The 24,892-nt window shown below is 36.9% G+C and overlaps 1 protein-coding gene across 1 annotated transcript in view; it reads left to right on the forward strand.

Annotated features, from left to right (window-relative positions):
• Positions 1-1,093: 1,093 nt before the first annotated feature.
• The window catches only part of LOC149831031 (Transducin/WD40 repeat-like superfamily protein), a 57,664-nt gene continuing 33,865 nt past the window's right edge, over positions 1,094-24,892 (forward strand). The window contains exons 1-3 of the mRNA XM_090013622.1: positions 1,094-1,242; positions 1,358-1,470; positions 2,506-2,658. Coding sequence (XP_089869748.1) covers positions 1,233-1,242; positions 1,358-1,470; positions 2,506-2,658 — 276 coding nt within the window. The 5' untranslated portion in view covers positions 1,094-1,232. The remainder of the gene's footprint in view (positions 1,243-1,357; positions 1,471-2,505; positions 2,659-24,892) is intronic.

A 24,892-nucleotide genomic window follows, 5' to 3' on the forward strand; every position in this document is an offset into this window, starting at 1 on the left:
GAATAGCTTTACCCTTAAGGATACTAATACCAGGCGAAGCTTCTATATATACTTCTTCAATTAGATTACTATTTAAAAACACATTTTTGATATCCATTTGAAAAATAGGCTATTTTCTAATGAAAGTTATTAAAGTTTTGGCAGTGGTCATACGAGCAAAAAAGCTTTTCGACCTGAATCAGCGACTCTGTGGTGGTGAGTTTTTCTCATGCTACACAAACAATCAAAAAGTTTTTTTTTGGAAAACTTCTTACATAAAAAAAACTCTTATAGGCAAAACTTTCTGTTCTATGAGAGTTTTTCTCGCTTCCAAACTTGACATAAGGGCAACATGGTTTTCACTCTCGGAAACACACTTCCTATACTACTGAAAACATGTTTATCATATTTTGGAAAAACGCTTTTCTTGCACTTTTTGCACGTTTCTCAAGTGTTACCTTGTCATGGGATACATGTTTCCTATGTGTTGTTTCATTCATTTATTATGTCATTAAAGGTACGTTTGTGTGTCACTGAAAATGGGTGTTTTCCGTGGAAACACATTGACAGGCATGCATTTCCGCAAAGCCCCACAGTGATGAATCAAACAGCAAAAACTGCTGTTTTTGCGAAAAACCCTGGACGTAAGTGTGCCAAAATACACTCTGCCTCTGGGTTTTTTGCGGAAACGATTCCGTGGGAGGGGGGGTTCGATCTAGTTTCCGGCATTTCCACGGAACGACACCCTCTTCCGTGACATGCAAACGCTCTCTAAGGCTCTTCTTTTTTGTTAAACGTCTTCCCATGCATTTCCCAATCGTTTCCCGATCCTGTTCGTTTCTCATTTTTCGTTTGACATGCACCTGAAAAACCTCGTATCCCTTTCTGACAACCTTGGTTAAAACCACGACAAATGAAATGCCGTTGATAAAATGGATGAACGGCATCAGATGGACCCCTGACGGGTGGCCTGATCGAAACTCAACCCGGTTCTGCATCTCGAATGATATCCGTAGTCACCCGTGTCCGACCCGTTTTCAAATTCTTTCAAAGTTTAAATATTCGTCCCCAACGCCGTGCAAGCGTTAAAAGCGTCGCTCACCAAAGGGCAAAGGCCAACCCACCACCGGCAAGGTTTAGCGCTGCGAGTAAGGGAAGCGAGAAAAAGGGAAGCGGCCGCGGTGCGGTTTCGAACACGCGCAGAGGGAGGGAGCAGTCGGTCTGGTGGCTGCCTTCGCACCTCCCAAGCGAAGATGCCGCGAGGTGGGCCGATCTTCTATCTTCTTCTTCTTCGTCTGCCACTCTTGCACAACGCTACCGATTCCTTTCCTGTTCATCGTTCTCTCCTCTGCTTGTGTCTTACATCGTGTGATTTCAGATCTTACTGGTTTCTATTACGATCCCACGAAGAATCGGTACTTCCCCGTAAACGCTCGCGGCGGCGGCCGCCCTCCTTCATCTCCCACTCCTCCACGTTCTAACGATCCTCAGGTATAGTCCGATGCTCGCTTTTCGCTCCCTTACTAACTAACAATTAGGGCTTTCGTCAGAATCTTTCTTTCTTTTGAAATTTCGCTTTTCGCTTTTCCCTCTGCACTAGCTTCTGAGTTATTTTTTCCTTTTCTAAAGCACTAATCGAACGTCTTGCCCTAGTGGATAGGCTTAAGCCTAAACTTTTATGAGTCATTTTGTTCAAATATATGGATTAGAATTCGAGGAAAGCTTGATATTCGCGGAAGTTTCGTGTAATTTAGTTGAAATGATAGAAAAGGGTAGTTGTAGCGGACTCCATGAATTGTGAAATATGGGATTTTTTAGCTGTTAAATTCTTGTATTTCCTTAAATCAAGTTACCCTGTCACATAGTGGTTTCTAGCTGTCATTTAGGATTGTTTAGTTCAATTTGCTCATGATTCGTGCACCAAATTCTGGAGCGATTTCCATCATATTAAGTAGCGCTGGAAAACAAGATGAGCCGCTCACGACTTGGCTTGTGTTTGTCTCGTAAAGAGCTCATTTGAACTTGTGAAATAGGCTCAGCGAGCCAAACATGAACAACAGATGTTCACTCCGCTCAGCTCGTATAGGATAATTAACTAGCAATAAATATATTTTACATGTATTTTATATCATAGAATATAAGATGGTTGAAGTGTGTAGAGTTCAAATCCTATTGCTTACAACTTTAAAACAATGTATTTATTTTATAAATGAACCACTTTGAGCTTAGAGTCCAAATTCTATTATTTTCAACTTTTAAAAATGTATTATTATTATTATTATTTAAATGATCCAGCTCGAGCCCTATCAGTTTAACTCAAGCTAGCCTGAACTCAATCTCAGCTAGATTCGCCACAACAACAAGCCAAGTTAGAACATCATTTGCTAGGTTTGTTCGGCTTGTTTACCAGCCCTAATATTAAGCAACAGTTGATATTGACCTCAGCTCTGATCAAAATGATGTGTATATTGCTCGACATCCTTTTGGTTTAGTTCTTATTTTATTTATTTATTTTTCCTTTTGCAGCCAAATTATGAGAATGAAATATTCTGTAGAAATTGTGTTAATACTATGAAGCTACTTGAGGGTAGAGAGTTGCATGGAAAGTTTCCTACCAATCAATCAAAGAAGCTCAATTTTCAGCAACAGTTCCAGATATCACAGGCTTCCAACCCGACTGTATGTTTTCTTCAACAGCTTTCCCTTTGATGAACTGCTATATATGTATATTAGCATCATCTTTAACCAAGCAACTGGCCTTTGAATCCCAGTCCAATTAGAGGTTGCTGGGTTGATGTCTGTTATAAAAATGTAACCTGGTGTTAGGTCACTCTCTTTTTGTCGGAAGCCTGTTGGGCTTGATATATATATGGTTAAATGCATGGCTAGGTGTTGCCTAGGTGATGTAGGTATCCGGGGGAGTGACTGATTGCGTAGCCATTGCCTAGTTGAAAGGTAGGCTCCAAGGAAGCTCTTGGAGGAGAGATAAATAAAAGCAAAATGTTAATAAAGCATGAAGTGATAATTTAATATTAGTTTTCAAATTTTTATGATCTTCTAAGAAATTTTATTTAAAAATTAAAATTTTCTTTGAGTTGCAATGTTAATCATACATCAAATGACATGTTTGGATTGGTGTTAGGAAAAAAATACTAAAAGTACGTAGGTGGCAAACTTTGATTTACTCTATTTTGATACAAAGTAGTGTTTAACCGTCTCCTAGCATCAGCTTTTCATTCTTGCAACTCACTCAAAGGAAAATGAAAAGTAAGAAGGAATTAAGGTGAACCACTATTTGACAGGTGTGCATTTCTCTACCTTGAATGCAATAAGTATTCATAAACAATTTTATGGTCAATCTAACTTTAATGTAGTCATGAGACATGAGGTCATGAAAACTGTAATTCGAAAACCTGGTGACTAGGGACTCAATTTCTTTGGGTCAACTCAATGACTCCTCAGGTTTTGTTAACTTCTAAACTTATATAGAAATAGTATGCATGCTGGCATGAATGCTTTTATTATCAAGAAATAAGTTAACTAATATTAAGCTAAGCAACAATCTACATTTAGTGTTAAGAAATAGAGCAATAAGTATATTGTGTGACATAAATAACTATGAAGACTCAAGAAAATCAAGCAATTGAAGTTTTCAAGTCCAATATAAGAATATTGTGTTAAAAATGTACATATATATATATAATATATAATGTAACTAGGAATAGTTTTTTTAGTTTCTTTATTTTTTTGGTTGAACATGAACTAGTCAACACATGTTGACTAGTCAACATAGGGAACCATTGAGGTCCCAACAACTCTCTACGACCTCCTTCAATTGTGTATAAATATGGGGCAAAACCCCACTATAATGTAATGCATCTTGCATATGTTGAGATAAATAAAATCATTATTTTTTATCTCTTGTGTTTATTTTCCTTTAGTGGGTTTTTATGAGTGAACCCATTTGTGGTTCTTTGTGTGTTCATTTTGGTATTTTGGTGGAACTCTTTTGAGTGTCCACTCTTGGTGATTGAGTGAACATCTTTGAAGAAACTCATTTTCTTACATGGTATCATAGCTTGGTGATCAAGCTGAAATAGTTTTTGGTACATTGGGAAATGTGCCACTCCAAATTTGAAAGTGTTGAAGCTCTCTTGCAATTCATATTCCAGTGCTAGTGAGATCATGATTTTTTTTAAGTAATAGATTGGTGGTGCTTGCGTGGAAAAGGAGTGTTTGTGCCCTTGATCAATGGCGTTTACCTGGTGGTGGAGTGCTCGTGATTTTCACCTATGCTCTTGTTCTCTCCTCTATACTTTCTCTCCTTATCTCTAGTTTTTTTTTTATTTGTCTTTACCCTTGTAAAATGGATGACAATGAAAATGTCACCATAAACCCTTCAAGCTCAATGATTTAAACTATGTAACATAAGCTTCAATTATGAAGCATCTCTTATGGGGAAAAGAGTTATGAGAATTAGTGAATGAGACCGATTCGGAACCCAAACTAATCCTTACCAAAGTAGGTGTGAAAAAGTTTCATTGAGAAAAATAAGGCAATGCCCACTTATGAGAAAAAGTGCAAGGAAGGGAGAATGAGACATGCCAAGATTATGTCTTGGCTCATTAGTAACGTTGATATTAAGAATTGTTCAAATCTTGCTAAATTCGAACATGCAAACAATGCATGAGATTATCTTAAGAGAATGTATTCTCTTAAGGATATTTCACATGTGTGCAATTTATACGATATGATACACAATATGGTTCAAGAAGACAAAAACATTATAGAATACTATAATGGTTTGTCCGAACTATAAGAAGAGTTGACTCTTTTTGAACCAAAGTGACATTGTCCGGAAAACATAGAACTCCGCCAAAATCAAATAGACACAGAACACTTTTATCAATTTATTAATGGGTTGAGATCAGAGTTTGAATCCACCAAATAAGCTCTTCTTCATCGGGGAAAAGTGCTTTCGATAGAAGACACTATAGTGATGATGACTCAGATGATGATTCGGTTTTTGCCATATCTAGACCGAAAAACTATGTTCGTACCTACAAACCACCATACTATGGAAGGTCAAATGATGAGAAGCAAGGCAATAAGTATGAAAAAAAGAAAGTTATTTGCTACTATTGTCGTGAATCGGGACATTGGAAGGCCAAATGATGAGAAGCAAGGCAATAAATATGAATGAAAGAAAGTTATTTGCTATTATTGTCATGAATCGGGACATGCGAAAACATATTTTCATAAATTGAAGAAATCTTATGAGAAGAAGGTTGCCTCTCTTGGCCTCCGCAAGAGTCAAGTGATGTAAAAATCACACAAGATCCATCTATTGGAAACATAATCCTTGACACAATTAGTGGAGGCTCTTCAACCTCTACTCAAAGAAGCATCCTCATTCATTGGAGCCGTAGTCTCTTCCTTTGGCTTCTCTGATCTCAGTAAATCTCTTTAGCTTCTTGATTCAAGTGCTTCTTTTCATATGACACAAAATGGTGATATATTATCCGAATGTCATAACTCAAGTGGGTAAAATGTTTTCACTGCTGATGGAACATCTTTTGAGATAAAAGGAATAGAAAATTTTGAAAACATTTCTCAAAATTCAAAAAGATTTTCTATTCTAAAAATTAGATATATTTCTAAATTGAACTTAAATCTTTTATCTGTTTCTCATAACATAAAATAGATGTAATGTTTCTTTCTCCTCTCGTGGTTGTCGAGTGCAAGATCACGAGTCAGGAAAGTTGATTGGGGAAGGCTATAGAGAAGGCAACTTCTACTACATGAATTTTTTGAAATACCCGAGAATTCATTTTGTTACAATGTTAAGAAATTGGATTTGGATGTACCGTGTAAGAAACTTGGCCATCTTAGTATATCCAAGATTCAATTTTTTTCAAAGATGTTTTTTTTTGTAATTTTGAAAATTTTACATGTGAAAATTATACTCTTGGCAAAATGAAGATATTACCATTTCAAGAAAGAACATTTGTTTATTCTCGACCACTTTAGTTAATGCATTTGGTTGCGTGGGGCCCATCACCTTTTATATCAAACGGTGGTTTTATGTATTATGTAATTTTTGTAGATGATTTTACGAGACACACTTGAATTTATTTCTTTAAACACAAGTCTAAAGCTTTCTCACATTTTCAAATATTTCACAATTTGATCAAAACCCAATTCAAGAATGATATTTCATCTTTCACATTGATTTAGGGGGGAGAGTTTTTGTCAAAAGAATTTAAAGATTACCTAGATCTATACGGTATCACACATAAAAAATCTTGTCCTTGTTAAAAATACATATGCATTATATATATATTCAGTTTTATCCAAAATACTCGATAGGGTTATTTTGGTCTTTTCACATGTAATATAAGTTGGTTTAACACAACTTATTTTTAGGTTTTCTTTTATTTTAACTTTTCTTTTCTTTTATTTTTCCCTTTTGGATCATTGGGGATCCCACAAAGGGAGTCGTTGGGGCTCCCCAATGACTCCTTTATGGGGAGCCTCAATGCTCTTTCTCTCTTCCCTTTTACTTTGTATATAAAGGGGTGAACCCCCCTCATATTACGTGTGGTTCTCTTACGTTCTATCAATAAAATCATTCATTTTTGCCTTTTGGCATTACCCCGTTGTGGGTTTATATATTTGCACTTTTATGTGCTTGTAATTTTCCCTTTATTGGTTTGTGTATTTGCTCTTTATGTGCTTCTGTTTTCTTGTTCATTATTGAACATTCAAGTGTTATCCCTTGTTATTTGTATTTTTGCCTATTTCTTTACATGGTATCAGAGCCCGATAGTGATCAAGCTATTCTTTCTGGTGCTTTGGGAAGCATGTCATTCAAAATTTGAGGAGGTGAAGTTTGTTAAGATGTACGTATATGTACACATATACATATACGTGTACATATATATAAATTTCTGTAAATTGAAATACCCATAGAGGGTATTTCGGTCTTTTCAATGTAATAGGTGTCAGCCCACTAGGGGCTGACAACCTATTTTTTTCTGTCTTTTTTTTACTGTTTCTTTTTGCAGCTTTTTTCTGTAGTTTTTTCTGTTTTTTGGGAGCAGCTCCAAAGTAGCTGTTGGAGCTGCTCCCAACGGTTATAATTCTAACGGTTGGGAGCAGCCCAAGAGCCACTTTGGGCTGCCTCCCCTTGTGGAAATAGGCCACTAGTGGCCATGTATTCTTCAACACTCTTATGAGTGATTATATGCAATAACAACATTTGTTAAGACCCTTCTATGGGTGGTTCAATGATTCAATCAAGCATTTCACTTGATTGAAGGAGTGTTCTTACATGTGTTTTGGATTCTATCCATTTCATTACATGGTATCAGAGCTTTGGTGTTCCAAAGGGTGATTGTTGAAAGAAAGATCGTGATAAAAAAGAGGATCTTAGACTTGGCAAAATTTCAGTTGTTGCATCGGGAAGCAGACCATCTTCAAAAAGGCCTTGTATCACATTCTTTTTCTCTCTTTCTCGTCTTCTTTTGTTTTTTACTTCCTCTTGTAAATGGATAATGAAAGAGAAGTGAATGTCTTTATTCTCATATGCCTAAATGACACCAACTATGTGATGTGGGCATCCATAGTAAAACATAAAATATGGGAAAAATGGCTTTGGGGATTGGTTGACGGCACCGACAAGGAGCCTAAACTCATTCTTACAAAGTTGGAGAATGGAAAAAAAGTTGCGCTTCAAGGAGAGGAAATGGCTAAAGCCGTTTCCAAATATGAGAAAAAATGGAAGGAATGAAGGATAGATTCTAAAATTATTGGATGGCTCATCAATAGTGTGGACATTCACAAATGTTCTAGTTTGGCGAAATTTGACTTCGCTAGCGATGCATGAAAATATCTTAAAGACATGTGTAGTCTTAAGGATATTGTGCATATATGTAATGTCCAAAATAAAGTGAGGATAATGACTCAAGGAGAGATGAACATAAGAGAGTACTACAATGCACTCTCTCTCTTCTTTGGGATGGATTGACTCTTCTTGAGCCAAAGTGGCATTGCCCACAAGATGTTGAGCTTCGCGAAAATCAAATCAAAGCGGAGCATTTTTATCAATTCATAAATGGGTTAGGCCCGAATTTGAAGGAACTAAATCCGCTCTTCTTCATAGAGGAGGAGTCCCTTTCATAGTGGAGACACTTGAAGAATTAACTATGAAAGATACTAGATTGAAAAGACCGTCCACTTCTAAGGATGAAAAATCCGTGCTTGCTATGTCAAAGCCCGAAAATCATACGAGAAGTTATAAACCACCTTATTTTGTAAGAAATGAGAATGGTAAAAACCCCAACAACTATGAAAAGAGGGGGGGGGGTGATCATGAGCCAAAGAAAGGTGGAAAAATTATTTGCTACCATTGCTATGAACCGGGACACATCAAACCTTTTTGTCCCCAAAGAAAGAAGGATGATTATAAAGAAGACAAAAGAGTGATTTCGGTTGAAAGGAGTGAAGTGAACGACTCCAAATGCATCGGTTCGCTCTCCTTAGCTCAATTGATGGAGGCATTGCAACCTATGTTTAAAGCTCAATCTTCTTATTCGGGAGCGGCCATATCGACAAGCAACAACTATGGTAAGACCTCTTGGATCTTAGATTCCGGTGCTTCATTTCATATGACCCCTAATGAGTCCATGTTGTCCGAATGTAAGTTTAACTCAAATGATTCATGTGTCTCAACTGCCGATGGCACCTCTTTGAAAATCAATAGTTTTTGTGTTTATAAAAGACCTCCTATATTTCACATACCAAATATTAGAGTAGTACCAAAATTAAATTTAAACCTCCTATCAGTTTCTCAAATTGCGGACTATGGTTGCAAAATAGTTTTCTCATCTAATGATTGTCTAATACAGGATCTCCAATATGAGAAGCCGATTGGGCAAGGCCATAGAAGAGGAGACCTCTATGTTATGGACAATCTTGAATTGCCAAAAAACTTTTTTTGTAATTTTGTGAAAAAGAAAGATCTAGAAATTTGGCATAAAAGACTAGGACATCCTAGTGTGACCAAATTACAATTATTTTCATTTCTTTCAAATTGTAAAAGGGAAAATTTTGTATGTAAAGATTGCATTCTTGGCAAAATGAAGTCTTTACCTTTTGGAATAAGACATCTTATAACTAAGAATCCATTTGAACTAGTGCATTCGGATGTATGAGGACCCACACCAGTCATATCCAAAAGAGGCGTTTCTTATTATGTTGTGTTTGTGGACGATTATAGTAGACACTGTTGAATATTTTTTTTAAAACACAAATCGAAAATATTTGATTGTTTTAAAAAATTTCATAGTTATATACAAAATCAATTTAAGACCAATATTCAAATTTTTAGAACTGATTCTGGGGGAGAATTTGTGTCAAAAGAATTTAAAAATTATCTTGACTTAAATGTGATTGTACATTAAAAGCTCTGTCCATATACCCCCAACAAAATGGTCTTGCCGAAAGAAAGCATAAACACATTATTGAAACCACTAGAACACTTCTAGTATCTAAAAATGTTCTTAAACATTTTTGGGCCGAAGCCGCCCTTATGGCAGTCTATTTGATAAATAGAATGCCTTCAAAAAATATTGAAAACATTTCTTCTATTGAAAAACTTTGTAAAATGTCTTCCGATTATAAAAGGTTGAGGGTTTTCGGGAGCAAATGTTTTGTTCTTACCAACAAAAATGATAAACACTCCCCTGAAGCCATTTCTTGTGTGGTTTTGGGCTATGGCGAAAACAAAAAAGGATATAGGTGTTATGACATTGAAAAAAACAAATTATATGTTTCTAGAAATGTTACATTTCTTGAAAAAGAAAACGGGTTTACCAAAGCTAATATCTAAGAGAGTTGTGATTATTCGTTCCTCTTTGACCTAGTCAATGATAAGAGTGAAAATATTCATGAGAACCAAAACATACACGAGGGAAATGAGAATGTGAGTAGAAGTTTTGACAATATAGGCCTATCTCACGATAATTTACAAACCTATGCTTGACGTACTGAAGGTCACCCACCATGTGCTCTAGAGAGATATTCCTAAAACCAAGAAGAAGATCCTTCTAGCCTTAGAAAATCCATAAGAATTTCGAAAGCCCCTAGTGGATTTGTATCATATGATTCTTTTGAACCAAACTTTAGATCTTGCCTAATGGCCATTCACTCGTATTCCGAACCTCAATCATATCCTGAGGCTAAACATCGTCATGAATGGATTAAGGCCATGAATGACGAGTTGGAAGCGTTAGAAAGAGCAAAAACTTGAGAGATCCAAACATTATCTAAAGAAAGAAAAACTATAGGATGCAAATGGGTTTACAAGGTAAAAACCAAGTACGACGGAACATTAGAAAGATATAAGGCTAGGTTAGTAGCCAAGGGATATAGTCAAGAATATGGGATTGACTATGATGAAACATTTGCCTCAGTTGCTCGCATGACTATTGTTAGAACTCTCATTGCTATAGCATCGATTAGGAAATGACCTATATTTTAAATGGATGTTAAGAATGCCTTTTTAAATGGCAACCTAGATGAAGAAGTGTACATGAATCCCCCTCCTGGTTTGTCTTTAGCACATGGAAAAACTCTCCGATTTCGTAAGGCCTTGTATGACTTAAAGCAAGCTCCAAAAGCTTGGTATGCTAGGTTCAATGATGTGATGACACAACTTTATTTTAAATCTTGCTTTACTGATACTGCATTATTTGTTAAGTCTTCTAATATAAGAATGGTGATTTTACTACTATAAGTAGGCGATATGATAATCACAGGAGACGATAAGCATCAAAGATGTGCTTAAAGCCAACTTTGATATGACAGATCTTGGTTTTTTACGATATTTTCTTGGAATAGAAGTTGCTTACTCACATCGTGGTTATTTTTTGTCACAGACTAAATATGCAACAGAGATCATTGAAAGATCAGGACTCTCAGATGAAAAATTGGTCGATACTCTGGAAGTCATAAATGCCAAAATGAAGATAGATGATGGAGAACCCTTGCAAGATCCAATGCCCTACAGACAGATGATTGATGCTTTGTCTTATCTTTCCATTACTTGTCTTGATATATCTCATGATATTCATTTTGCTAGTCAATTTCAGCATGCTCCCACTACAGTGCATATGAGTGCATGAGAATTGTTAGATATATTAAAAAATCTATTAATCTTGGCCTATTTTTATCCTCATCATCTTCATTAGAAGTCATTGCCTATTCTGATTCTGATTGGGGAGGGGATGTCAATGATAGACGCTCAACCACTGGGTTATGTGTATTTGTAAGTGACTCTCTAATTTCATGGCGATGCAAAAAGCAACAGAACGTGTCACTCTCCTCCACTGAAGCTGAGTATCGTGCCATGGCAACTACTACGTCTGAATTAGTATGGTTGAGACAACTTCTTGAAGACATGGGGGTTAACATTGCAGAACCTTCAAAATTGTGTTGTGACAACAAAAGTGCTATATACATTGCAAGCAATCATACATTTCACGAGAGGACGAAACACATTGAGATGGATTGCCACTATGTTCGTGAAGAATTCCTGCGGAAGACTATCATCTTGCCTTATGTTTCATCTGAATATCAACTAGCGGATTTCTTCATCAAAGCGCTACCATCACCTAGATTCCACTTCTTACTCGGCAAACTCTCGGTTGTTGGACCATGAGTTTGAGGGGGGGGTGTTAAGATGTACGTATATGTACACATACGTATTTGTATATGTTGTAAAAATATCTTCAAAGATGTGTACTACAAGCATAAGCTCCACGAAGGGATATGTGTACAAAGACACACCAAGAATACTTGAATCAAATGTACACAAAGGTACAAAAAGAACACTTGAAATGCAAAAGATTGAATCTATTGAGCAAAGGTGAGCACAAAGGCTCCCAAAAGAATGAATACAATTAGAGGGGTCACACCCCTATTTATAATACAAAAGGAGACCAAAAGGAGGGGCTCCTACTAAACGTTGGAGCCGCTCCAACGGTTAGAAATCTAACCGTTGGAGGTGGGGTCCAACGTCTCCCCCTCCTTTGACTTTTAGTCAAAAAGGTGAAAAAGGAAAAAGAGAAAAAGGAAAAAAGAAAGGAGAAAAAGAAAAAGGAAAAGGAAAAGGAAAAATGAAAGAAAATAAAGAAAAAATACATACACATTCACAAGGGTGAATATGCGTAAAATGGGAAATAACAGAAATGCCCTCGGGGCAAATATATATATATATAATATATGCATATGTATCCCTCTATATATATAAATATATGAATACATGATATAATTTAACACCCCCCCTCAACCTTAGGGCGTGATGACCGAAAGTTTGCCAAGAAGAAAATAAAATCTGGGGGAACACAACGCCTTGGTGAAAAAGTCTGCCAACTGGTATTCTGAAGTCACATAATTGATAATTTTTAATGCTCTCTTTTAGTATATTTTTAACATTAACAATACTATTTTGATCATTTCCTGTGATAATCATGTCATCAATATAAAGTAATAAGATAACAATATTCGTTCTAATATTTTTCACAAAAAGATCAGTGTCAGTATAACATGAACGAAATTTCAATTTAATCATGATATCATTAAATCGATCATACCAAGCCTTGGGGGCTTGCTTAAGACCATATAAAGCTTAGCTTTTAAAAGTTTAAGGGTTTGACTTTGTCCAATGTTAACTCCGGGTGGCGGATCCATATATACTTCTTCATTTAAATTTTCATTTAAAAAAACATTTTTCACATCGAGTTGATATATATGCCATTTTTTGGTTGATGCAACAACTATTAAGATTCTAACACTTGTCATTCTAGCTACAAGAGCGAATGTTTCCTCGTAGTCAACTCTATATTCTTGCGAATATCCCTTGGCCACTAATCTGACTTTATATCTTTCTAAGGATTCATCACTTTTGGTTTTAACCTTAAAGACCCATCGACATCCAATAGGTTTTTTATGTGAAGGTAGTTTGACTATTTTCCAAGTATTGGCCTTTTCAAGGCATTTATTTCTATCTTCATGGCTTCGACCCAATGTGGTATAGTTTTGGCTTGATTATAGTGAACACGTTCATAATATGAATGCAGTGTTATCAGACAACCCCGATAATTAGGCGTAAGGGACTCATATGACACAAACCTATTGGGTGAAATTGATTCTCTAGAAGATCTCTTAACAGGGGTTTCTTCTAAAGATTCAGTAAGTTGGGAAAATTTCTCCAAGACACTAATAGGCCTTTCTTGTTCTCTTCGGGTATAAACATTAATATTTTCATATTAAATTCTCATAAAAGAGGAAAATATTTAAAGAAAATATGATGATTTTGAAAAAGAGGGATCCAGTGTGGATCCAGTGTTATTTCATAAAAGGTAAAAACACTAAGTCTTGTTTACATCCCGACTATGGCCGTTGATGTAAGTCATCAACTTAGGATTAATTACCTCTTACGAAATGGTGCACGTGCCATTCGTGTTTCACCATTGTGAGAATTTAAGAAATAATGACAAAAAAAAAATGCATGAGAACAAACAATTCATGATATTTGCAATGCTCATTCATTCTACCTAAGATCGAAAATAAATTTTCATTCAAATCTAGCTATTTACATTATATAAAATCAAACTTACAACTCCAAAGAATAACCCTTTCCATATATTCCCTGCAAAACAACTGGGTTAGCATGGAAGCAAAAGAGAATTGCATATTTCAAATGAGCCAAATGCGAGGTGCTCAAAATATTTATGATGGAAAAAGTAAAAGATGATGTATATCTATATACATACCTGTGTTGATATATATGTATATACATATAGGTGTATATATACATATGTGTATATGACATATATCATTCTTTATGAAACAAGAAAGGGGAGAATTTGGAGGTAGTATGGGTGTTACACCTGTACACACATGTATAAGGTACCAACACAAGGATGCCACCAAGGTGGCGACAACCAACACAAGATTCTACTATTGGAAATGTGCATGACAGATTTTCTGCAAAGCGATGGCAGCAAGGTAGGTGCTGTGGTGACTTAGTGAAGTGGTGAAAAGAGTGTAATGGAGGTGGTGATGGGCAACAATGCTGTAGCAATATTCAGCACTATCACAAATGGTCCCTCAAGAGGCCATTCTATCCTCGAAATGACTAGACAGCAGTGCTTTAAGCACTAAGCCTGACTGTAAGGGTATGGAAGAGTGTAAGAAATATTGATAGCAGCCAGCTGATGGAGGCAGCTGTTCAAAAGAGACACAACTGTGTAATGGATCGATGGACAGCCTACTGTAGCCAATTGAATTGCTGTAGCAAGCATGAAGCTACAGTAATGCAGAAAATTATCACAGCAGTTGTTGGCTGTATTGCGGAGGTGGTGGACTGACTACAATGCCCAGCACTGCTGTGGCTGAATAATAAAAAAAATAACTGGCTTCAAGAGGAAGGTATGATTTAATGAAGTGAAGAGTGGGTGATATATGGGATGGTGATGATGCTGGTGCAATATAACAGGCGGCCATTGATAGACATTGCAGACATATTTATACAAAAATCGAATTCACTTGCACTTTGTTTTTCCTAATATCACTTTCTAACTATTCACCTACCATAGAACTGGAAAAACTGATATACAACATAAAACGAATATGCAGAGCATGTAATATTAAAACGAGATTTAGTCAGTGAAACACATCTCATATTGTTTCCTAACCTGGTTTTTAAACCAATATTTTAATGTATTCTCAGCAAAAAGCTTAAAACCTGTTTGGAAATTTCATACATCACATGGCAAGTAAAGGTGGGTGTAGCAGTAACAGGGGTGTGCATTGCTGTGAATGCTGAAAATGAATACATGCCAAATGGTATACAGGAGAAACTTGAATACTTGATCTTGGTTTTAAAAAAAACATCAATTAGACTATACAGCAAGTAGTCAAGAAACACTTGATCCTGCTAACATAAAAAGGGAAATAAACAGAAGGAGCAGAAATAAGACAAAATTTTAAACTTAAGTAACAATCCTTTGATTCTGTAAGTAATTCTATGCGAGAGGAAACTTACCTGGAGAGCCGACAGTTTACAATGAAGCGGCATCACTTTTAGAAAACTAACAAGCATATGGTCATATCCAAAAATGTGAATGTATCTATCTAAATATAATGCTTATATTATATAAGTAAATCCATAAGAAGTATAATATATAATCAAGAGACTGGAAATAGTAAACCCACTAGAAACTAAAAAAAAAAGAATGATATATGAATGGTTTGATATGCTTACATATACAACGATTGAGCAAACTGCATGATTTATATACATTTGTTCAAGCAATTGTGCAAGAAAGATAGAAACAGATATGAATGAAATAAATTTGATGGTTAAAGGACAATACAAGCATTAGCATACCCTAGGAAGAGACGTACCAGTGTTCAGAGCATATGTCTCCTCTGATATCAGAAGATGAAGGAAAGTGCATATGAAATGCTATGTTCAGAGTAAAAAAAAGTCAGCACAACATAGAAATAAAATGCTAATAGGCAGTCAATTGCTCATATAAAACTGTTGAACTGTTGATTTGATAAAAGCTCTCCAGGGAGAAGTATTGCATATTGACAATCCTTCAACAGTGCCTTTCTCATGTGCATTAAGGCATTATGCTTCAAAGAAGAAATTCAAGTGGCATGAATGAAACTACACAAAAGGAGGCTCTGTGGAGGAACAGCAGGTGATAGCGAAAGGGGAAATTCCAGTGAATGGTGTCATTGTGGGTGAGAGCATGTGCAGATACCTTCAACATGAGTGGAAGGCCATCATGATTTCCAAACAAAGAACACCTGCAGATGTTATCTTAAGGCATAATACATGAATTGCTATAGTCAGCTCCTGTAACTATGGGTAATCTTGCAAGTTTGACAGGGGGAGGTAGTAACTTTCCAATCACTTCATCCAGGGAGAAAGCTGTTGTTGTCTCTGTGATAACACCAAGATAATAGATCCTACAAGCTGTCAGAAGATAACCATTTCCAGCGTCAACCTTGAAGTTGGAACTGTAAGATTAGCTTCTGCTGCTTCTTGGATATCTCTGAAGAACATGGGAGTTTTGCAGAAGAATCAACAAGGGAACTGTTGCGATTGCCATGGCCTTTGCATGAATTGGAACGAGAAATCCAGACATATCAGCTCCGATCGGCACTGCCTGATTCTTTTAGTACTGTTGATCAGATCCTCAAGAGAATCAACATTGACAATTTGGCTGATATGACCAGTAGTGCTAGGGGACCGAGATTTTTCAGCAACTTTCATAATCATGATAAAATGGATGATGCAAGGAGTAAGCGTGAAGAGGTGAGTGTTGTGCATATGTGTATGGGTAAATGCCACTGTGGAGGATTAGTGAAAACTCATGATACACATGGAGTTTAATGAAAACAGCCATTCATGAGGAAGTTCTGTAAACATAATATGAGTAGGTTACAAATGATAGTGGAGCTGCCAATCAGATCGATGGAACAACAGCATACAGAGCAACCGAGAATCCTAATAAAACAGAGGTAACATATCACACTGAAAATGAATATTAGGTATAAAAAAAAAAGATGATGCCCAGGAGGGTTAGATGCAGGGTGATATCACACTGAATCAAAACATGCAAATGCAAAAAAAAAATGCCAGAATGATAGATATTATTAATCTAACAGATGCTGTGACCAAAATAATCAATCCAAATCAATATATGTGGCTGAAAGTAAAATTAAGCTCAAATCATTCAAACAAAAATGAAACCAATGTATCATTAGGATAAGAATCAAAGATGTGCGTGGGTCAAAATTACAATGAATGATGAGGGAAGTAAAGGCAGAGGAAGTAGCATGGAAATCAATGAAATGAAATACAAAGGCGGATTAAACCAGGAACCTTGATCAAAAGGTCATATACAAAATTTGAATCTAAACATTGAATCGCTGAAATGAAAGTAAAAAAAAAAGAATATCGCAAGGAAATAAAAAAATTGCGATTTAGGCAAAACACACAAAGAGGAATCAAGAAAACTCAGGAATGGGTAAAAAAAATATGATGTCAGAATATGAACATTCTGTTAATGTTACACGTATGTAGATCAGTTTTGCTATAAACAAACTGATATTACATGGGTGTTCCAATCGGAGGCGATTAATAAGGGAAACTAAAAAATCAGAAAATAAAAAAAAAGAAGGGGAAGGAAAAGGGATTTACCGGGTCTCTGCGAAAATCTGGACAGGAGAGAGATGATGCTCCTTCAGTGGAGTGGGAAGAGATCCTCTTGCTTGCAGGGATTTTGAAGGGGAAAACTCCTCCTTGATTCAATCGGCTGAAGACTTATTCGCCGGTTGCTGGAGAAGGAGCGATTGCTTGAGATCCTTGCAGGGGTAGCCTACTTTCTTCGGCTTGAGATGATGGCTGCTAGATATGAAGAACTAGATCAATGATGGCTGCTGGAGGAAGAAGATGGATGTCCGATTGTGGGGATTAATGGATGCTTCCAGAGAAAACCAATGCGTGAGACAAAGAAATGGATGGATAATGGATCGTGAGAAAAAGCGAAGAAGAAGAAGAAACAGAGTGATGAGGGAAAGAAGAAGAGGCGTGAATGGGGTGAAAAACGGTCGTTGAAGGAGAAGAAGCACATGGAGAGGTAGAAGCTGGATCCCTTTAGGGTTCCCTCGAGTGCCCTTTTAAGAAGGTGGAAGAAGGTTCCCGAATGGAGGCTGAGCGGTTAGGGATCGAGGGGGTAAAATGGAGGGACGATGATCGGAGGGTCCAAGCGAGAGGGAGGAAGACTCCTTGGTCGGCAATGGAGGGTTTGCGAGGGAGAGAATCGGGAGAGAGAGAGTGAAGAGAGAATGGAGGGGGGGGCGGCTGTCTTTTTCCTTCCTTACGAAGGTTTTTCGAAAACCCTAAAAAGAAATTTTGCAAAAGACCCCCCTGCGATTTTCAAAAAAAAGGGGTCCCGAGGTTTTTAGCAAAATTAATTTTCAAAAAGACTCAAAATCATTTGCTTTTTCTCGTAGTTTTTCCAATTTTTTTGGTTTTTGCGTTATCTTTCATTTTTTTTGTATTTTTAGAGTAAAATCCCAAAGTTTGACGAGAAACTAAAGATTAAAACTAATTTTTGTGTTTTTGTAAAAATATTTACAAAAGGGGATTTTTCTGAGAATTCAAGGCGATTTTTGAGAAATTTCTTGAGGAAATACATTTGGATCCGGATTTTGAGGGAATACGGATTTAAAGCACTGGATTCGGATTTGAATATATCAATATGGAATTTAATTAAGAAAATATGAAGAATGACTGAAATTTAGCTTTGAAATTGCTTTGATTTTCTCAGAAAACGGGGTTAGGGGCAAAATGGTCATTTTTATAAAACTTTGAAAAATTTGGGGTGTTCACACCTAGTCGCTGATACACTTGATTTTGAGTATCACTATATGTAGACAAGAGATCTTTATTCACACTTTCGTATGTGATTTTTAGCCCATTGTTGGCTTTGTGCTCTTGTTCTAGTCGCTGATACACTCGTTTCAAGCGTCATTATACGTAGACAATATGTGTTTTTACACACCTTCGTGTGTGTCTTTGGTCTTTTAGTGGCATGTTGTTTATGCTCTTGGTCTAGTCGCTGATGCACTTGATATTTGAGGTTTGGAGGACTAGGAGGTGATTGCTTGTGATGGTTAAACCAATGCTTTAATTTACTCATTCAAATGTTTGAGATTTTTTAAGCTTTTTCAAAAGTTGTCTAAATGATTGATTAAAATAATTTCATGCATCTTGCATTGCATTGTTGAGGTTTGCAAAATATTACTTCTTGATATTCGTGAGAATATATTTTTTCATAAATTGGTGTTGATTTGCAAATTTCATTTCTCCTTCCTTATATAAGTCTTTTTAAATCTCTCTTTGAAACTTCTAAATCTTTTGTGAAAGATGTTTATAGATAAAACTTTTTCACATACTCATATTATGAGCTTTCTTGTGTACCCCCTTGAGGTTTTTTTTTTATGTCCCTTAAATAAATACTTAAGTATTGTTATGATAGGGACGTTGGTTCATAACTAAAGGTACTTGATTTTTTAGATTAGATTCATGCTTGTTATATGCATTTTATTAATAAAAATACTTATCTTTTTATTATTGTTTCATATACATTAAAAATGCTTTAATTGCATGATGCATATATGTGTTCACATAATTGTATGCATAAAGTTAATTGGCTCTTCCTAAATCTTTTGTAATGTTTACTCTCTTTCAATAAAGAATTTCTTTCTATGTTTGTGTACATGTTTTCTCGTTTGTGAGCAATCTCTTGTGCCTTTGTGCACATCTTTATTTAAGAATATAGTGAGTTTATCAAGTTGTCTTTGAGCTTGATCCTCTTAACGATATTTTCTCATGGTGCTTGATTGAAATCCGTAGAATATTTTTTATTATCTTTTTTGATAAATCATATGTTATTTAATAATCAAATTTTCTCTTGATCAATGTTATGGTTTCTTGAAAAATGAGTTGATTCAATATTTTATTCTTATTTTTAAGTTATATTTGACAAAGTTATTTTTCTTGTATACTTGGAGCTCTCTGGTTTGTTCCACAGGTTCTTAAAGATGAGATATAAGAGTACCTTTGATACATCATGGAGATAGTCAATGAAAGTGCCTAGGGGATGATCACCATTAAAGAGAATCGAAGGCTGACATTTGTAAAGTCCTTTGATATGTTAAAAAGATGGCGATTTCAATTAAAGACACTTGAAGATTTGGAGTTCTGCCTTTTCTATTTCCAAACTTTTTGCCATTTTCCCATAAAGTTTGAGGTGCGTGTTAAATATATATATATATATATATGTGAAAAAGGTGCAGGATCTGCAGGATCCGACCCGAAGATCATGCATTTTGTTAATGTATTTTGTTATCGGGTCTGGATATACCAGACCCGGATCCATAGTATAATGTAACCTTAAATATACATTTAGGTCACGATTTCTTTTACAGAAATCGTGACAGCCGCAATCGATCTCTCTCTCCCTCTCTCTCTCTCTTCTCTTTCTCAAAACAGGAATAAGAAGGAAAACTTACATGGTATCAGAGCGGAGATCCATCTGAGGGCTGAAGAAGGTTTCCAACAGGTGCGACGATCGGAGATTTGAGGTTTTTCGTTCCTCCCCTTCTACTTTTCTTCCTTTCTCCTTCTTTTCATTTTTATTTCTGTTCTCTGAAATTTTCTGTGCACCCGACCCACATCTCACGTGGGCTTGAGATTCACGTGGCTCATTTCTTCCTTCTTCCTGAAATTTTCTGTACACCTGACCCACATCTCACGTGGGCTTGATCTCTTTGTGGTAATCTGAGATTCACGTAAACCCTCTTTACGTGAATTCAGACTGTGCAAAAAGGGTAGATTCTTTTTTCACGTGAATCACTGAAATCGATTCACGTGAAACACCAAATCGATACCTATTTCAGATCCGCCTTTGTTTGGTATCACTTGATTTGTTCTCTTTGTCCGATCTTCTCTTTTGTATCTGTTTTGCATATCCAGATATACTAGTTTTTGCTGTACGTTCCTCTTCCCTGACTTTCATTTTCTATATTTACCTGAAAACATATTTAACGTGTGAAATTTTCTTTTCATCACGTCAATCTCAAAATTTTTTCAAGAGTGTAAAGAAAAGTTCAATGTTTAGCCTCAATATTTTTCTGAATCTGACAGCCTGCGGTCTCTTGTTTATTTAAAAAAGAAAAAGAAAAAAAAAGAGAGAGACTGAGCACTTCGTGAACACTCTTTGTTGAATTTTATTTCTCAATGGATCCTTATTCTTCTCAATCGAATCTTTCTTCAAGCTTTCTCAATCAACTCGTTTCTGAAAAGTTGAATACCTCAAATTTCTTGATTTGGAAGAGACAAATCATTCCTTTTATAAGGAGTCAAGGTCTCTTAGGTCACCTTGATGGAACCTCTCCCGCCCCAATCGAATTTGTTACGAGAGAAGAAAAAGACGACAAAGGAGTAAGTTCAATTGTGTATGTCAAGAATGTTGAGTACCTCAACTGGGAAAGGAAAGATCAGTCAGTGGTTGCATACATCACTTCCACCTTGTCCCAAGAGGTTCTTGTTGCAATTCCCGACAACTGCACTGCTTTGTAACTTTGGGGAAAATTGGTTCAAACATATTCACAAGTTTCGCAGGCGAGAATGGTTTTTCTCAAGAGGGAATTTCAGATGTTGAGAAAAGATTCCATGACCATCATGGAATATCTGAACAAGATGAAGACTATCACAGACCAACTTGCAGTTATAGGATGCGCGGTGAGCGACAACGATATGGTACAACAGACTCTGAGTGGATTGGGATCCGACTACAACATGATCGTCACTTCCCTATTGTGTCTCCCTGCCCTTCCTACCTTTGATGAGTTGCGAGCAAAATTAATTCAGTATGAGGTGACTCTGAAAGGGTTCTCTGAGGAATCTCACGTCCACACAAATTCTCAGGAAGTTTTTGCCACAGGGGTGTCTTATGGTAGAGGACGAGGACGAGGAGGACAAGGGCGAAGTGGACACGGAGGGCGTGGTCTGCTTCCCACTCCAAATATGTTAACTCATGCGCAGGGGTCAAGATCCATTCCTACCTGCTTCCTTTGTAACAAAAAGGGGCATATCAAGGCGAATTGTTGGCATAATCCAGAGAATAAAGGAAAGGGTCCACAGACAGAAAACAAAAAGAAGTTCTCAAGTAGTGGAGAGATTAAAGATCTGTTGATATCTGCCTTGTCAGAGTTGAAATTGAAGCAGAGTGATGAAGGCACCTGGTTTGTCGACTCAGGGGCAGCGACTCATGTAACAGGTGATGCAGGTAAGATTTCTAATCCCATTTCCTATTTTGGAAAAAGTAAGATTGTCACTGGAGATGGATCCCACCATCCTGTTTCTCATGTTGGAAAAACTGTCATTCCCATGTCACATTCCACTCTTACTCTTTCTGACGTTCTTCATGCTCCTGACATTAAGAAAAATATTGTCTCTGTTTCCAAACTTATTGATGATAATAATGCTTCAGTTGAATTCACTCCCTTCTCTGTGCAGGTCAAGGACCTACGCACGAGGGAAACATTCGGTGAAGGAAAGAGACGAGGCAATATGTATGTCTTTGAAGAAGCTCCTTGTCATGCTGTTCGTCCTGTCCACCTGAATTCAAAGCCTTCATTAAAGTCGTGTTCATCCTCTTCTGCTAATGTTTTTAGTATTGCTGAATGTAATAAGCCATTCTTATGGCATATTCGATTAGGTCATTGTGGAGGTCATTTCATTGAGAAACTTGTATCTAATAATCTCATTCCAAAAGAAAGTCTAAATAGGGATGAGAATAGTCACAAATGTTCCAGTTGTCTTTCATGCAAGAGTCATGTATTGCCTTTTCATTCCATTAATAAGAGAGCTTCAAAACCTTTTGAGATAATCTGTACTGATGTATGGGGACCCGCCCCAGTTGCCTCTGGATCTGGGAGCAAATACTATCTAATCTTTGTTGATAGCTATACTCGATACACTTGGATATATTTCATAAAAAATAAGTCGGAAGTCTTTTCTTTGTTTCAAAATTTTCTTTCCCTTGTCAAAAATCAATTTTCTGAGTCCATTCAATTTTTCCAATGTGATGGAGGTGGGGAATTCTCATCCCGTGATTTTATCTCTTTTCTTCAAAATAACGGAATAGGAAGAAGGGTGTCCTGTCCTCATACCCCTCAACAAAATGGAATTGCTGAACGAAAACACAGGCATATCGTTGAAAGTGCCATGAGTATGCTTCATGACAGCAATCTTCCCATCAACCTATGGACAAAAGCTTTCCATTCTGCCGTGCATGTGATAAATAGATTGCCTATGGTTATTCTGGAAAATAAGTCTCCTTATCACTGTCTTTTTGGAACTTATCCTAGTTATTATGATCTGCGTGTTTTTGGATGTGTTTGCTATGTGCACATTGATCAGTCCCTGAGAAACAAGTTTCAAGACAAGGCCCAAAAGTGCAGATTTGTGGGATATGCAGATGACTACAAAGGATATAGGTGTTATGATCCCACCAACAAACGTATCAGAACCTCAAGAAATGTTGTATTTGATGAACAGAATTTTGATCACGGAGCTGACACAACGAATATGTCACCAGAAATTTACTATCCTTGGCTAAGCTCAGAACTTTTTGCTGGCTCCAATGAAACATGTTCCTCAGATTGCGTGCAACAAGAAGAAGAGGTATTTGAGAACACTGGGGCGTCGGGGTCACAGAATGTAGAGGAAGTACCGGGCAGATACAAAGGCATTGTCTATTCCAGACAGAGACCGACAACATCAAGCCATTCAGATCATGCCTCAGTCGCTAATTCTACTCTTTCTCATACCCTTGCAGTCAGAAAATCAAACTGCATACGACATCCTATTTACAGGTGGGTTAGTTATAACAACTTCTCCTTGGATTTTCAACTGTTTTTAACTGCCATCAATAAGGACGAAGAGCCCATCTTGTATTACCAGGCAGCAACTTCTATGAAATGGGTAGAAGCCATGAATGATGAAATGCAAGCCTTGCATGAATGTGGAACATGGGAAGTTGTTCCCAGACCACCTGACAAAAATGTTGTCGGATGCAAATGGGTCTACAAAATCAAGTACAAGCCAGATGGAACCATTGAACGATATAAAGCAAGGCTTGTAGCAAAAGGATTCACTCAAGAAGCAGGGCAAGACTATGATGAGACTTTTAGTCCGGTTGTAAGAATGGGAACGATTCGAATTATCATTTCCCTGGCTGTTGAACATGGATGGAAGTTGAGTCAGCTTGATGTAAAAAATGCATTCTTACATGGGGATTTGAAGGAGGAGGTATACATGGAACAACCCCCTGGATATCAAGAACAAAATTGTAAAACCCATGTATGCAGGCTAAAAAGAGCCATCTACGGCCTGATGCAAGCATCTAGCTCTTGGTTTGATAGCTTCTCATCAGAGATTCAGAAACATGGATTTTCACATTCCATGCTGGACCACTCATTATTTATCTTTAAAAGCCAGTCTGTGACTACTCTATTATTAATTTATGTCGATGATATTATCATCACAGGAAACTCTGCGGACCACATCCAAGAAATAAAAGACTTATTAGGTCAAAGGTTCAAAATGAAAGACCTTGGAATTCTACGCTATTTCCTAGGTGTAGAAGTTGATAACCAGGCTCATGGATTGACACTCACTCAACACAAGTACACTGTAGATGTTCTCAGCAAGGCAGGCATGAAAGACTGCAAACCTCTAGGAACTCCGAGTGTACTTCATCAAAAACTTAGCGCTCATGATGGAGATCTGTGTGATGACCCCACCAGGTATCGCAGCATAATAGGAATGTTACAATACCTCACATTCACTAGACCTGATATTGTTTATTCAGTCAATCAAGTGTTTCAATTTATGCATGCGCCACGCACTGGACATATGGAAGCGGTCAAGAGGATCCTTAGATATCTGAAAGGGACTATTGGGGATGGATCGATATACTTACCACAGTCCTATGGCCAAAACGAGCACGAAATTACTGTATATTGTGATGCAGACTGGGCAGGAGATCCCGACGAAAGGAGATCTACATCAGGATATTGTGCCTTCATTGGAAGAAATTTAGTCTCTTGGAGCAGTAGAAAACAAAAAGCTATCGCTAGATCAAGCACTGAGGCTGAATATAGATCCATGGTTGCTGCCACTGCCGAAGTCACATGGATCAGGCATCTTCTAACTGAAGTAGGAGAAAAGATCTCCCACACTACCTTGCTCTGT

This window comes from Nuphar pumila, chromosome 7, assembly GCF_984573655.1.
Source record: "Nuphar pumila chromosome 7, dmNupPumi1.hap1.1, whole genome shotgun sequence".
NCBI classification, from domain to species: domain Eukaryota; kingdom Viridiplantae; phylum Streptophyta; class Magnoliopsida; order Nymphaeales; family Nymphaeaceae; genus Nuphar; species Nuphar pumila.